Source organism: Panthera leo, chromosome E3, assembly GCF_018350215.1.
Source record: "Panthera leo isolate Ple1 chromosome E3, P.leo_Ple1_pat1.1, whole genome shotgun sequence".
In the NCBI taxonomy this organism is placed as follows: Eukaryota; Metazoa; Chordata; class Mammalia; order Carnivora; family Felidae; genus Panthera; species Panthera leo.
Genome location: NC_056694.1, coordinates 8,465,813 through 8,481,820, shown reverse-complemented (window position 1 = coordinate 8,481,820; position 16,008 = coordinate 8,465,813). Strand labels below are relative to the sequence as shown.

Here is a 16,008-nt window from a genome sequence, read left to right as displayed (position 1 = left end):
CAGAAACTGCTTTTCTTTCACTCGATCGACTCAAGTCCGCACGGGAAACTGGGTCTGTAGTTTTACAGACTGATAGGTCTACCCTGAGCTTTTAAGAGTACTTTGAAAATTTTATTGTTCATTTATAGCTTTAAAATATGCGTGTGGGGGCGCCTGGCTGGCTCAGTGGGAAGAGTGTGTGACTCTTGAGCTCAGGGATGTGAGTTCAAGCCCCAAGCTGGGTGTAGAGATTATTAAAAAAAAAACAAAAACAAAAACAAACTTAAAAATAAAACACATTAGTGACCACAATTTCTCCTTTCAGAAGATTAGATTTTAATAACGCACATACAACATGCCATTTATGGAGCCTCTGCTATTTGCCAAGGTTATTCTGGATTATTCTACAACATGTTGTCTGACTCATAAGAACTCCGGGAGAGTTGTCATCACTCCCCGTGTTTGGACGAGAAGACGGGGGCCCAGAGAGGTTATACAACTCAGCATGGTCCCGACTAAACTTCCATACCGCGTGAATCCAATTACAGTCTTTTCCTTTTGACACTTATTTGTCTGTTACACTTAAAATAGTCCTTTAAAGACTGCCAGACACACAAGGAGACGACATGCGGGCTCAGGAAGGAAAGGGAACGCCAGCCCCATCCACGTTTCGGGGAGTGACCCGGACAGACGGCCCCACGGGGTTCACAGCTTGAAGGAAGCGTGGCCTGGGGCGGGGCGGCGGGTGGTGCATTCTCCGACGCCACCCTGCCGCCCCTTGGTCCGGGCTCCTGGGTCACCAACACATCAAACTCAGAGATTAATTCTTCACTGATTACCTAAGAAGTCACTTTTCTGGGCCAAAGGCGACTGAACAAAATAAGGTAACCCTCATACTCAGAGGTCCATTGACCGAACTTTCTAATGTCCAAAGTGAACAGCATCCTGGTCTCAGAAATTAGAGGGACCGAATCTGTGGTTGGAAAGTAAGTGAGTATCAGGAATAAACAAAGATGACCAGGCTTTGACCTAAAAGGAACTTGAGAGACCCCCCCCCCCCCACCACCACCACCACTAACAACTTGCCCAAGTTCATCCTCTGTGGGGAGATACAAAGGGCCATTGTCCATCTTTGATTCAAAAAGCTGCCTGAACTCTCTGAAGAACCCTCACCCCATCCATACTCACCTGCTACCTTAGTGTCCTGTTTCAGTTCTGACCACCACCTTTAGGTACCCTGCGTGCCAGGTGCTTGCTGTGTTTACTTGGCCACTGTCTGCCTGCCCCCTAGGAGAGCTGGAACCTTCTCTCAGTGCCTGCTGTCTCCCCGAACCTCAGATTGCCCCTGGCTCCTGGCAAGGGCTCAGAACTACTTGTAGAAGGGAGCGAGGGAGAAAAGAACACAGCACAGAAATGTTTACTGAGCACCTACTATATGCTCTGTTTACCTGAATTCATTTCACCTGCCTAGTAACCGGGACCTGATTAGTTCCGTGTATATATATGGGTCCGAATCTCAGAATGCTCAGTGACCTTGGTCAAGATCACCTGACCCAAATATCTGCTCCACTCCTGGTGTGGGGCTGGACATTTACCTTCAAGGAATCTCACACACTTCTCACATGACCCCTTGAAGGATGCATGATATATTTCTGCAGAAGAAGAAGCTGAAGTTTCTGTCCCGATGCTACTGAGATCAACATGCAAATGAGCGATGGAGCTAGCTAGCACTGGATTCTCTCTCAAACGGTCTGTGCTCAAGCTAACTCCTCTGCTCCGGGCCTCCCCAGTGGCTTGGGGTCTGCTGCAGAATCTGGCAGGGACGCAGGGAGGAAATAGAGCCACCAGCCATTTACTGACCGGGGCTGAATTCGGTGCGATTTGCACCCGTTACTCCATCTAGCTCGAGGGCAGGTTTTCTCTCTGAGGGACCCCAAAGAAACGAGGAAATAACCTCTTGGGTTGATACACTGGCTTAAAGAGTTTAATTGGTAACAGTTAAAAATCTCACTTTTAATCTTTAAACTTTTCCTAGTTAAAGTCTTATGATACCTTAACGGTGGGTGATTCTAGAATGATTAAACGTCCAAGTTTATTATTTGAGCTTTATCATTTTGCCAGATACCAGAGTGGCCCTTTAGGAACGAAGTCGTTACCGCCGAAAGGAAAAATTCACCCGATACTTCTGGGGGGGGGGGGTTCTATGGAGTATCAGAGAGAACAAATGAATAATTTCCTACCCCCACAAAGAGTGGCATTAACAAAACAAAGTTAAATTGAGAGAAAAGTCACATACCGCAAAGTTTACCCTTTTAACGTGTGCAGTTCAGTCGTGTCTGACATTGTCCCAAAGTTGTGCCACTGCTACCACTAGCCAATGCCCGAACATTTCCACCATCCCAGAAAGAAACCTTGTGTTATTAGTCACACACACCCCCCCCCCCCCCCCCCCCCCCCACCGGGCCACTTCTCCACTTTCTGCCTCTTTGGCTTTGCCTCTTCTTGACATTTTATAGACACGGGATCAGGAGGCATTTCGTGTCTGGCTTCTTTTACTCTGTGTAATGTTTTCCAAGTTCATCCCTCTTAGAGCAGATGTCACTGCTTCATCCCTGTTGACAGCTGAATAACGTTCCTTTGTATGGACAGGCCACACTTTGTTTATCAACTCATCCCTCGGGGGACATTGGGGTTGCTGCTACTTTTTGGCTCTTTTGAATTATGCTGCTGTGAGCATTCGTGTGCAAGTTTTTGGGTGGACCTGTTCTCCATTCTTTTGAATACATACACACACCTAGAGGTAGAAAGGGTGGGTCGCAGGGTGACGCTATGTTTAACATTTTGAAGAACTGCCAAGGAAAGGCGTTTCTTGAATTCCTTTTTTAAAAAGTTCTATACACAAAAAAATAATAATAAAACTGAAGCATCAAATAAAATTTTACTAGCTGCCTGTCTGAGAAATGAATCTTGCAGGGTAATTTGCATTTTTAAGAATTCTCTTTTGTAAAGGAAAGATTTCCGAAGCAAATGCTATAAATATGGTAAGGCTTTTTCGTGCTATGGTTGTCATCAAGTGCTCATTGTATCCAAAGTGCCTGGCTCAAAACAAAGGCCTTGCCCATCAGAAGTGGGGCGGGGGGCGGGCCTGGGTGGCTCAGTCAATTAAGCTTCCGACTTCGGCTCAGGTCCTGATCTCATGGCTGGGGAGGTTCGAGCCCAGCGTCGGGCTCTGTGCTGACAGCTCAGAGCCTGGAGCCTGCTTCCGATTCTGTGTCTCCCTCTCTCTCTGCCCCTTCCCTGCTTGCGCTCTGTCTCCCCCTCTCTCTGCACCCCCGCCCCCCCCCCCCCGCACTCTGTCTCTGTCTCTCTCTCAAAAAAAAAAAAATAATAAATAAATACTAAAAAAAAAAAAAAAAGTGAGAGAGGGGCGCCTAGGTGTCTTAGTCAGTTAAGTGTCCAACTCTTGATCTCAACTCAGGTCTGCAATTCACGGTCATGAGTTCAAGCCCCACATTGGGTTCTGTGCCAGGCATGAAGCCTACTTAAAAAAAAAAAAAGAAGCAGGAGAGAGTCATTCTACCAGAGCTGCTGCAGGTTCCTGGACCCCCAACATGAGAAGTGTGTCGGCGGCGGGGGTTGTCCAGCTGGTGTCCAGCCTGCCTCCCTGGCCTGCTAGGCTTGTAAGCCTCCTCCCCCATCACTGAGGGGCATGTCTGGTCCGCCCAGCTCTGTGAAAACCAGTCTGTCAATCGGCACTGTGGGTCTTCAATAAACCCACCGCTCCCACGTCCGACGAGACGAGGAAACGTATGCCGGTGTTTCAGGCATTTTGCGTGCATCGGTTGTAGATTCTTACGAGGACAGAAGCACGAAACAAAAGCTGAGTGGTCACTGAAGAGCCGCATGGCCTCCGGACTCCGTCCGTTTGTAGAAGACAAAGAGTGGAGAATTCGCTCGCTACTCAACACAAACGTTCCCAGTAGCTGCTAATAACGTCTCCGCACCGCTTTAGAGTTTAAGAGGCACAGGGGGTCACGTGTGAGCCCCCCCCCCCCACCCCGACTCCACGATGCAGTAAGTGATGCCGGAAGCGCCCGGCACCCCTCCAGCACCACGCAGGGCACGGACGCCCCCGCTGCTCACCGAGACCCGGCCACGCGGGCTCCAGGCGGCCCGTGCAGGACGTGTCCATTTGAGTTGCAACTTTATTTTTAAGTGACTCTCTTTTTCCAGGCTGAGTCACTCCCTGCAGTGTCTATATAAAGGCTGTAGAGGCAGTGACTAAATGCATTTGGGCCTGGGCCACGACTATATATTACTCCCCCCATCCCCCGGCCTGCTGGCTCCTCCTCTCACGGGGAGCACGGAAGGACTCACAGAGTTGGCAGTGTCGTCCTCACCTCGGCAACAGGGGACTGGGTGACCTGCGTGTGAGGGACACGACGCTGGGGCACACGCTTTCTCATTTCATTCCGAGGGTGCGTCCTGATCAACAACTAGATGGCTGTGGCTTTCCTGAAGAAGGTGTCCCCTCCTGGGCCCCCTTGGGTCCCCCCTGCCGGAGGTGGGAAGGGATCCACAGCCCTAGTTACGGTTGTACGGAGGGACAGCACGAGTTTCCTTTCCAGGTGGTACCCCAAGATGACTCCTGACTTTTGGTAACAGTTTCCCAAGAATGAAAAATTCAGAGCAGCGAACCAAGAAGGGGCGAACCAAGATTCTGCCACTCAGGAAATGAATGCCAGCGAGCAGGCGGTCAGGTCAGCCTTGAAGAGAATGTTCCCTGTCAGGGAGCCGGGTGTGCGGCTGGCATCGGGCCCAGGGCCACCTTCCAGCGTGGATGGCGAGTGAGGGAGGGGCAGTCAGTCCCGGTGTTGACCCCAGGCAGCTGTGCCCATGACAGTCAGGGCCGTGACAGGAGAAGACACGCCATGGCACTCGGGCAGGAGGGACGCGGAAAACTACCACCCCGACGATGACCGCCGTGGGCCGGGTTTCACGACGATTAATGCTCTCGAGGGCAAGACATGTCGAGGTACAAGTACGTCGGGACAAAAATGACCATCAAGAGTCCCTAAACGGCAGCCCCAGTTGACATGGCCCCTTTTATAGGAAACGTGAACCAACCTGGCCAAGTTGGGCAGACAAGTGCCTAAGACCGACTCCTGGGTAGCAGCTGGACACAGACAGGGCAGAAATGAGTTCTGAGGGTGGTTCTGTGATGAAATTGCTGCGCCCCTGCTCCCTGCTTCCCCTCCCCGCCCCCCACGAAGGATGGTTCCTCCCTCACTGAAAAGAGCAGGAACAGAACAAAACAAAGCCCATGCTCTTTGTGGAATCAAGTCTGACACTGAGGACCTTTCTTCTGAGAGTCGAGCGTTCCATCCAAATAGCATGGCGGTGAGCTGGGCCTGCTGTCCCCCTGCAGGCGCCCTGGGACCTCCCTGGAAGGGCCTGCGCCTCACTCAGCCTCAGAGCCCGGCAGGCAAGAGCACGGACTCAGTGGCCACACCGCCTGGGCTCACGTCACCGCCTGGCCAAGTAGTGGAAAACTTAACTGATGGGAGAACAAGAAAAAGGAATCCCTGAGTGGAATCGTGAAACCCTAGCGCTGTCCCAGACTTTCCAGAAATGACTCTGTTTCCAGGAGTGCAGAGCGGGCCCGGCCTCCCGGGGCCAGTTGTGGGCAGTGCCCACGTGCTTCCACGTCCCTGCTGACCCAGTCCGCAGTCGGCTTCACTGACGCGAATGCCATCCGAGGCCTCAAAGGTCATCCCGGCCTGTACCTGGGATCTCCGATCAGGGCAAGAGCGAAGCAGAAGGCGAGCACTTAGTGGCATACAATCTTCGAGAAAGCCACCACCGCCCTTCCTGCACATACTGCCACCAGCCTAACCTCCCCCTTCACCACCCTCCTCCTGTCTCCCACCCCTACCCCCAGTGCCCTCCAGATGTGGCACACTGAGGCTGCAGATGTGCATCTCGGGGACTGTGTTCTAGGCCAGGGGCTTCCGGGTGAGCTCCAGCGGGTCCAAGAGAAACTATGCAAGCGCGTGCATTTCTCAGGGGAGGAAGGAGGTCCTTAACACCCACCGGTGTTTCAGAGACTGAGAACCAAGGCCCAACAGGGGCCCTGTTGACCTACAACAAGGGTTACTGAGGCACATGGGGCTGAGACCTTTACCACGGATAGAAGAGTGTTTCTGGGGGGAAGTCTACATTCAGAAGATTCCAATTATAACATCTTAGCACTTAACATGCCAGATCAAGATGTTCAACTTGCTGGTAAGAAAGATAAGGAACTCTTTAAGAACAAGGATAGGGTTGTATCCTCAGGGCGGAACCATCTGGCACATGGAAGGTGTTCCAAAAATATTTGCAAAATGATTACCTGTCACCACAAACCAACTTCTGAAATACTACGAGCTGAAACTACCTGCATTTGTTGTGGGTTTTTTTTTTTAATGTTTATTTATTTATTTTGAGAGACACAGAGAAAGGGAGAGAAAATGCTCGTACGAGCAGGGGAGGGGCAGAGAGAGGGGGAGAGAGCATCCCAAGCAGACTCCATGCTGTCAGCACGGAGCCCCACTCAGGGCTCAATCCCATGAACCATGAGATCATGACCTGGGCTGAAATCAAGAGGCGGATGCTCAACAGACTGAGCCCCCCAGGAGCCCCCTTGTTGTGTCTTTTTTTTTTTTTTCAAGTTCCCTGAGCTGGCTTTGAGAAGCAGATATCAACTACATCTAATGTGCTCCGTACTCTATGTCCCAAGCTCATACTGGTAACAAACACGCCCTGGACTCGAGGTTCCAGGCTTGTGTGGAGCCCTCCACACGCTCACACACACACACACAAATACACAACATATGCATGCATACACACACACACACACACACACACACACACACACACACACACAGCAACCCCTGTGAGCTGGGCCCTATCATCACACTTTTGACAGGTGACAACGCTGAGGCTCTGGGAGGTGAAGTAATTCACCAGTGCCACGAGGCAGTGAGCCACCGGAGGTGACACGGAAAGTGACAGGATATAGAAATATCCCCCCAGTCTTTTATGTTCACCTAATCAATTATTAATCCAATAGGGAAGGGATGTTTCATTCCAAAATTAAAATTAAAAACCATTTTTCTTCGAAAGGGGCTTTTTCTGTTTGTTTGTTTTGAATCAGAACAATGTCTACCACTTTTTTTTGGAGTAATTGCAACCGTCTTCAAATTGACCACAATTTGGGGGTTAAAAAGATGTAAGCGGTAATATCAACTGACTGTGAAGGGATTAATCTAATGACACAAAATGGAAACTTAAAAGAAAAAATGCACCATCCACGAAAAACCTCCAGGGCTCTGGCCACCGCGGCACCTGCCACTCTGTGCTCCCGGGGCTCATCCCGTGTGGAAGGACCTGCCCGCTGGCTCTGAGGCCTCCCGCACAGCCCCCCTTTCCCTCTGGACTTGAGCTTCCCCAGCTACCCGTGGGCAGGGCCAGGTTGGAAAACAGAAACTCCCTGTTGGGAGACCAGCACGCTCGCCTCTGACTTTTCTCTGGTGCCCTCGTCCTGCACAGTAGATTCACTAAACATTCGACGGACGCTAGGAGCGCATTATCTTCTTCCCCAGAACACAGAGGGGGACTCCCGCGTGCTCATCAGCAATCAGCACACCAGGTGCAAACCAGTCACAGCGCTGGCCACCCGCCCTGGAACGAGGGCCTCGTCCTCACTCGGCCAACTTTCTGAGGTGTGGAGATCCTGGTCTGTGTCCCCCTAAGGAAGACGCCTCTCCGGCCAATGAGACAATTTTTTTTTTTTTTAACCCCCGAGAACAAGTTCTAAGCAACCTTCACTTTTATGTCCAATCTCTCAAAGAGTTTCCTCGACGGTTAAGTGTGAATTGATTCCCTCCGTTGCTGAACGATCCGTCCAGCAGTGTAGTCACAAGAGGGGACCGATGTTGGAAAACCGTGGGGGGCCCCTCTGCACTGTGACCCCAAACAGACAATCCAATATCCCCTGTGGACCCCAGGCCCCGCACTCACTAGAGTCCCGACACGTGCCACCAGACCCCCACACGCGTGTACCCTCCCCCTCCACGAACCCCGGAGGACTTGGCTATAGCTACGCCCCCACCCCCGTGCTGGCCTCACGTGGCTTCACTATTTACACGGGATTCTGGCCGGCTGGTGGCATCAGTGAACCTATCTCCCCTATCGGTTCTCGCCTCAGAGTTCCCACAGGGACCCCACACAGATGTCGTGGACGGTCCTGGGATAGAAAGAGCCGAGGGAAGGGGCGGGAGCCGCAGGGGGCGTCACCCTTCCCGGCTTCCTGAAAATTCCTGTTGCAGCGAGACTCTCCTCATTGCAGCAAGAGTAGCCTGAGTGAGCACTAGCCTGGACCAGCTGGCAGAGGCCAGGAGCGAGCAGCACAGAAACCTTCCGTCCCCTTCCAGGTGTTTCTGGGCCCCTCTTCTCCACGGAAGACAGGGTCTAAAACTGTGCTCTGGAAAGAAATGCTCCAAATGGCATTTATGAACCACACTGCTTCTCCCCCAAGCCTCTTCCAGTGACTGAGATTAGGAGATAAAATGCTACGTGTTTCGGAGGGGGAGGGCTCTTCAAGCTGTGTGAGCTGGTCTCCCATTTCCATGTCAGGGGAGGGGCCGTACCCTCAGTGGCCGGAGGGGAACGCACCCCCTCGGCGGGCCCCCGCCCCCACAGCTGACGGGAGCCTGGGACTCGAACATCCAGGAATCCGGGTCTCTGCTGCTCTTCATAGTACCGACCATGGGACAGATTATGTTTACTGAATTGTCTGCTGCCTCGGAAGGATGACCTTGACCTTCTGTTTTAGATTTTCCAAGGAAAATGGTCACCAAGGGAAGGGCAGTAAGAACACAGGGCAGAGGATGACAGCTCACTACGGGAACGGTACGAAGGGTGGCTCGAGGGACAGATGTGAAGGGCGCCGGCCAGGGGAAAACAGGAGTCAAGGACAAGGATGAGAGCTCGGGAAACCCCACAGTGAGACCCTCCAGGAAGGCCTGCTCTGAAGTGGCCTTAGAGAAGGAAAGTAATTAGAGGAAGGCAGTCCTGGATCCTGTCTTTACTCAACACAGAGCAGAGCGGATCCCCGATACCACATGGAAGGCGGTAACCAGGCCCGAATCTCTACAATGTGCACCTGTGCTTGGATAGGACGGGACGATCCACGTTTAAGGGAGGGGGTGAGGGCAAGCAGTGCATCTAAAACTTAAAGCCCTTAGGTGGGTCTGCCCCTAAAGCCCCCTTTCTTCCCGCTGGGCTATCGTGTTTTCTCCCCAAATATTTATTCTGAAAACAGAGGGTTAATGATTTGTTTCCCAAAATGACTCACAATAGCACACCCCCTCAAGCAGCAAGCTAGACGGTACACTCGACACGGGTCTGCCCTTGAAAGTTCCAATCACGCATCATTTTTCAGGAATATTATCAAAGTCTGGGGCATGCCTCCCAGAAAGCAGCTTTCCTTCCAGACCTGATCCTTTGTCCTGCACGGAAGAGCGTGGGCAGTCCGCTCTCGCCTGACGGGAGGGTGCAGGAGGCTGGGGCGAGAGCCCGCGGCCCGAGAACCATCGTGGGCCAGCCTGGCAGAAGCTCCCGGAAAGCAATTCCCACGTCTGTCCAATGGTCTCTAAAACCCTCCTTGCTTTTCGTTTCTTACAAACCCTTGGACAGGGACCGGGGGAACCAGGGGCCTCGAAAACAGACTGGGAAAATGCCGCCTGAGGCCCTCTGAACACGGCCTTTCAAACGTGTACTTACAAGAAAAAAAGAGGAGCCCACGAGGAGCACATTTCCAGTGCCCTTTAAAGCGTATTTCAGGAAACAGAGGCGTTTAACAGGCCCTACCGGACTAAATGTCTGTTCGACAAGAAGGATCGGCACATCGCGTCCTCAGAAGTGTGCAGCCTCAGACAGGGAATCAGGGAAGGGGCCCTCTGAGGACCCCCTGCACCCCCTCCCGCTACGCCCTCGTGCTCGGGGCTCCCGCAAGGACTCGGGGTCACGTGCTAACAGGCGTGGGCACGGAGCGTGGGGGCCGGAGCCCCGAATGGGCCACGCAGCCGGCCACGTGCTCTCGCACACCCAAGTGGGTCAGCAGGCGCATCTGGAATGAGCTCGCGCTCTCCTGCGTTCCGACAACCGACCGACGCCCGAGGGCCCCCGGCCCGCCGCGAGGCACGCAGTCTGCTGGGGACGAAATGCTTACAAACACAGCTTCTGAATATGTCCAAGGGCAGGGAGACCCCTCTCAAAGACACCTGGACGGTCCTGCGGCCTCACCTCTGGAGTGTTCTTCTTGAACTCTCGGCTCTGCTCGATAAGCCGCTTTCTGGACTGCTCGCTTTCATCTTGCCGGTTCGCCAGTACTGTTGCGGTGGCATCGAGTTCCCTCTGTCGAGAGAGACACAAAGGAAGACAAGGTTGTCACTGCTGCTTCCTACCAGAGGGGATCGTATCTGCATTTGACCAGAACCCGGGAGAGGCCCCCCGTGGCTCTGGGCGTTACCACCTCCCGGGCAGAGGAGGGGCTGGGGCCGCAGAGGGGAGTGGGCACACTCGGGCAGTTGCCATCGCCCCGTGCGCACGTCCCAGAACACCACGCTCCCCCGGCTCGATGTGCCGTGGGTCCACACGCACCTCACAAATGACTGCTTCGGGGACAGAACACGCAGACACGTTTTTCTTTGCTAAAGCCAGCGTCAGCCCAATGCCCTGATGTCGTCTAACATACTTATTTTTATTTGGAGAGAGAGAAAGAGAGCGTGAGCTGGGGAGGGGCTAGGAGTGCGAATCCCAAGCAAGTTCCACGCTGTCAGCACAGGGCCAGACGCGGGACTCGCACCCATGAACTGCGAGATCACAACCTGAGCCGAAATCAAGAGATGGACGCGTAACCCACTGAGCCACCCAGGCGCTCCTGGTTTCTGTTTTCGGCAAGCTTTCCCTCTTGCCGAGTCTCTGTGCCCTGATGACTCTGCTTTACTCTGGGCTTCTCGCTGGGGCGTGCTATTCGTCTGACTTCAACAGTGTGGGCCTGGGGGCTCATGTGCTGATAACTGGGTCTGCTTTCATTTAACAGTACCTATTGTGGGTTTCAGAGAGGTGAGGTATCATGCCCATAACCTGTGACTAGTTTTCAGGAGGGACCTTTACGGGGCAAATTCCAAGAATAATGATTTGCAGGATGCAGTCAACTTTGGGAATGGGGCACCTGGTAACAACAGCTATTCTCAAGCTACCGTCGTTGCATTGAAACTCTGAGAGCCACCAGGGCCAGGTACCCTGTAAGAGGACCTGGGCTCACACGACAAAATAACGCTCAGAGCATCAGAGAACCTGTGCCCTGGCCTCGGAAATTCTGGGAGGAGCTGCCAATGGGATCCGTTTCAAACAAGCCTGCAGCAGATGGGCCCAGGGTGGTGTCCCGAGCCGACAGCAGGGGCACAAGGACACGCTGCCGTAGCCACCAAGAGGCCCATTTTCTTGCGCAGCGGCCTCAGTTACTAAAGACACACACTGGCATCTTCTGCTTAGGATTCGATGTGGCTGTTGCGCATGGCTTCTCCGTGGTATGCCCCATCCCCTCCGGCCCAGCAGGGCAAGGACCCAATTGAGGACTGAAAAGCGAGGCACATCAGACACAGAGATCCTTCCACAGACATCCGGGAAGCACGTGAGTCTCCCCCTCCCCCACCCCCGCCCCTATGAGGTTTCACCTGCTTCCCTTTGTGGCGGAAGTAACCCGAGGAGTTTGGTGGGGCCTCCTGAGGGGCACTTCACTCGTACAGTATGGGGCGGGCCACTGCCAGAGAGGACGACAGGGCGCTGGAGCCACATCCAGCGTGGTGTCGACTTGGAAATCATAAGACGGTTTTTACGGGGGGGGGTGGGGGGTGGGGAGGGGGAGACACTCCCCACCGCACTCTCTCTCCCCTGTCGTGTTTCTGGCATTACAGCAAATCTTGAGCAAACAAGTCCAAAAGAATAACATGGGCTAGAATTCAAGAACAGATGTCAAAGCTACTGCAGAAAAGAGGGAAACACTGCACATTTTGATAGACCACATTTGAAACACATCCCAGTCGAGTGAAGGCAGGGAAAAAAGAGCAACCGAAACGAATGTGGTGATGCGGGGATGGAGACGGAGAAGAGAGAGCAATCGCAGATAAGCAGAAGGCTTTTCAAAAATATAAACAATCTGGTAAGGAGGAGGACTTAGACGGCTATATTTAAGCAGCAGGAGCAGAAGTTATAAAAGGAGGCTTCAAGAAGTGGGGAGAAACGCCAATATTGAAACATGACAGAAAAAGTAGAGTTGATGTTTTGTTCTAATCGCCCGCAGATGCAGAAAACTTGGGCACTGACTGCTTCCAACGAGGACCTAAATTCCAGGGCGGGGGGGGGCTGTCACCCAATCGGCCATAACGGCTGGACGGTGGGGGGCACAGAGGGGACTGCGGTCCCAGCCCTGACCCCCACCTTCCCACCTAGAGGGACGAGCGTGGGGACAGTGGGGCAATGCTGCGGAAGACGTGACAGAGCGCACGGTCCCCTCGGGTCCCCGCATGCCCCACACGCTGAAGTCCGACCCAGCCCACGAGATCCATGGGCACATCCATCAGAAAACCCCACCAAGGAGGGCTGAGTCTGAGACAGGACCCTTGATACAAGGCAGTGAACCCACCTTTGTCACAGGGCCATAGGGCCAGTGAGCCTGGGGTGACGTACTGCTGACAGTCGGGGACCCCCCTGGGGGCCGCCACACTCCCTTCCCCATGCGTGCAGACATACGCAGGTCCACATGAGAAACGAACGCGGGTCTCCAGATTTAATACCGTGCCTCGGCCCGCCAGCACAGAAACCGACCAGCACCGCCAAGGAGGACAGGCTGGGCTTGCCTGGCCCCGGGGTCTGGTTGGTCAGACTTAGGGCTCGCGATCTTTGACCAGGCCCCTTACAAAACCACCACGAGGCCTTCTGAAGGACACGGAGGCTTTGTACGGTTGTTGGGACGACGCAGAGAAGAGACGGCTATTAAACATAAGCCAAATACTGTTTTATTATCTACCCGGCCCGCCTATGCTCAAAGTGTCAAATACAATGACACATTAACAAGGGAATTTAATGTGTTGACGGGAGGTGGCGGTGGGGGCCTAAAAGACAGAACCCTCAGTCCCGGAGTCACTGGTCACGTGTAAAAAAGAGCATGGAGGGTCCCCACACCTGAAAGGCACTCAAAACTCGCCAAGAGAAAACAAAAACCAAAAACCCACACCTGGGAATCAACCAGTGTCCAACGAGAGCGTGTTGGCATATCCACTCAAGGATCATTCTGCAATGGTAAGAAAAAGTCCTACATGTGCTAGGAGACGGGCTGATCTTCGAGATATATTTAAGCAAAAAGAGCAAAGTGCAAGAACAATGCCAGGATTGTTTAAAAGAGTATCTATACATATGCTTGCATAAGCTTTGATTGTCTCCAGAATGATACAAAAGACACTTGTAACTGCTTGGCTCTGAGAAGGCGCTGGGGGGAGAGGGGGAGGGGGGAGGCGGAACCTTCCCTTCAGCGTCCAGCCGACCCTCGAAGAACATGGGTTTGAACTGCACGGACCGCTTAGACGCGGGGGTTTTTTTATAGCACAGTACCGTAAATGTATTTTCCCTTCCTTATGATTTTCTTCGGAACGTTTTCTTTTCCCTTTATTGTAGGAATATGGTATATGATACGTAGGGCATACAAAGTACGAGTTAATCGACTATTTATGTTATAGGCCAGGCTTCCAGTCAACAGTAGGCTCTGAGTAGTTAAGGTTCAGGGGGAGTCAAACGTTGAATGTGGATTTTTGACCAGCCGGGGTCAGCACCCCTAATCCCCCCATTGTTCAAGGGTCAATTGTACCTCTGACTATTCTAGCCATGTGCATGCATTATTACCCAATTCGAAACACTGTATTGTTAACTTTTTAAATCCTGCTAATGTGAAAAATACACACATATATTGTTCTAGAAACATATTTTACATCGTGCGGCCCACAATAGGCATGTTCATGGCCCGCGTGTCCCCCTGCCCAGCAGCAGAGGCCTGGAATAGATGAGCTCTTGACTCACTCCGGTAACTCAAAAACTGAGGCAAGCACGTCCTTTGTCAAAACAACAGCTGTTTCTTGCACAACGCGTCGCACACTGGCCAGTCTCCGGGCTTACGAACGAGGAGGAGGTGGCCAGTTACAGAAAACGCCGCTCACCCAGGCCAGAGCTTTCCCAGGGAATGGCAGAGGAGGGCGTCCCCTCAAAACGATTTAGAAATATTCTCCCGCTGGTAACAGCCGACAGCCCCAAGTCCAAAATCATGGGAAGCTGGCAGGGCTGGTGGCAAACCGGCGGGCTCTGAACACCCGGGCACTTTCAACTAGGCTGAAAGTGGTGGAAATCGTCCCGGGTGAGTGTCCCACAAGGACAGGCACCTGGAGGCAGAAACTGCGGTTTTCTTTCAAAGTCATCATGTGGCAGCCGATGCCAGGAGGTGACGAGGCCCAGTGTTTGAACCTGAGGCCCCGTGTGCACGGGCACACCCCCTGCTATAAGGCGGGTAGGCTCCCGCAGAGCCGTGGACGCCTGGAGTCCTGCCTTCCTCTCTGGCGAGAACTTCTGGCAGGCTTTCCCTCCCATTTCTGACAGATCCTCAAAGGGCAAAGTGCCTAACTTTTTAACTTTCTCTCTTCCTGAACTCCAGCCTCTCAACCGAGTATTAAAGATTTATCAAACACAAGAAACAGGGGCGCCTGGGTGGCTCGGTCAGTTGAGCGCCCGACTTCGGCTCAGGACATGATCTAAAGGCTTGTGAGTTCGAGCCCCGCGTTGGGCTCTGTGCTGACAGTGAGAAGCCTCATTGGGATTCTCTCTCTCTCCCTCCGCGCTCTCTCTCTCTCAAAATAAATAAATAAGCTTAAAACACACACACACACACACACACACACACACACACACACACACACACAGGAAATAAAATGTGACCACAAGCCTATTTAAAAGAAAATTTTCCCAAATAAAACAGGTCTTAATAACCTCAGTGATCAATTTGAAATCAATTTAAAGTAGGTATGCCTGCCGTTTGTCTGTATTGAACTGGGGGGGGGGGGGGGGGGGTACCTGCAGTGCTTTTGGGAGACTCCTCTCATAAAGTCCCATTGCCAGGCCCTCCTGGGCTCCCTGTTCCTCCTGGGCCCAGGGAGGTGAGCCCTCTCCCCCAGCACCCTTGGGGTGGCCGGAAAACATACCTGGCCAACTGCCTCCACAAGGCAAATAAGTATTCTCTGCTTACTGTCTGTAACTTTAAGTGAAAGTTCGTTCATCTGGTATTTCCTTTGGGTTTACCTGTCAAGCTAATCAAACAGCAGATCACGTATACGAATCCAAAATGGCTTTATCGGTGAAACCAAGAGGACCCGTACAAAAAGGGAAAGGCAACCCCGGTCTCTGCATGGGGTGGTCCCGGGGCTTTTTCTGCTTCATTTCCAGCAACAGGGTCATTTGGACAACTGCAGGAAGTGGGTAAGGGCTCCAGCCCACCAACAGCCGCCCCCGCCCAGCCCCCTACACGGAACAGCTTTAGACTCCTCGGACAGTGGCCTCAGAGCAACCCGGCTGGGAATCCAGGCTCCATCCCAGCTGTAACCTGTGTGGTTTTGGTCCAATGAGATTCCCTCTCTGGAGGGAATTAAGATAAAGCATGTTCAGTTTGGGGCACGGGACGTGCTCCATCAAGGAGAGTTTTTCTGTACTATAAGAGCCACGCACTTGACCTCAGGCCTGAACTCAGTCTGCCACCAGTGTCTCCAACCAGGTCGGGGGCTCCAGAGAATGCACAGATGAGTCAGAAGCCGACCCTGACCTCCAGGTGCCCACCGTCCAGCGGAGGAAACCAGGCAGGCACGGAAAAGCAACAGGACAGAAGGGCCT

The 16,008-nt window shown here is 52.9% G+C and overlaps 1 protein-coding gene across 1 annotated transcript in view; it reads right to left on the bottom strand.

Moving 5' to 3' along the window:
- CUX1 (cut like homeobox 1) overlaps window positions 1-16,008 on the bottom strand; it is a 340,084-nt gene that overhangs the window by 251,520 nt on the left and 72,556 nt on the right. The window contains 1 exon segment of the mRNA XM_042921134.1: window positions 10,327-10,437. Within this exon segment, the coding sequence (XP_042777068.1) occupies window positions 10,327-10,437 (111 nt within the window).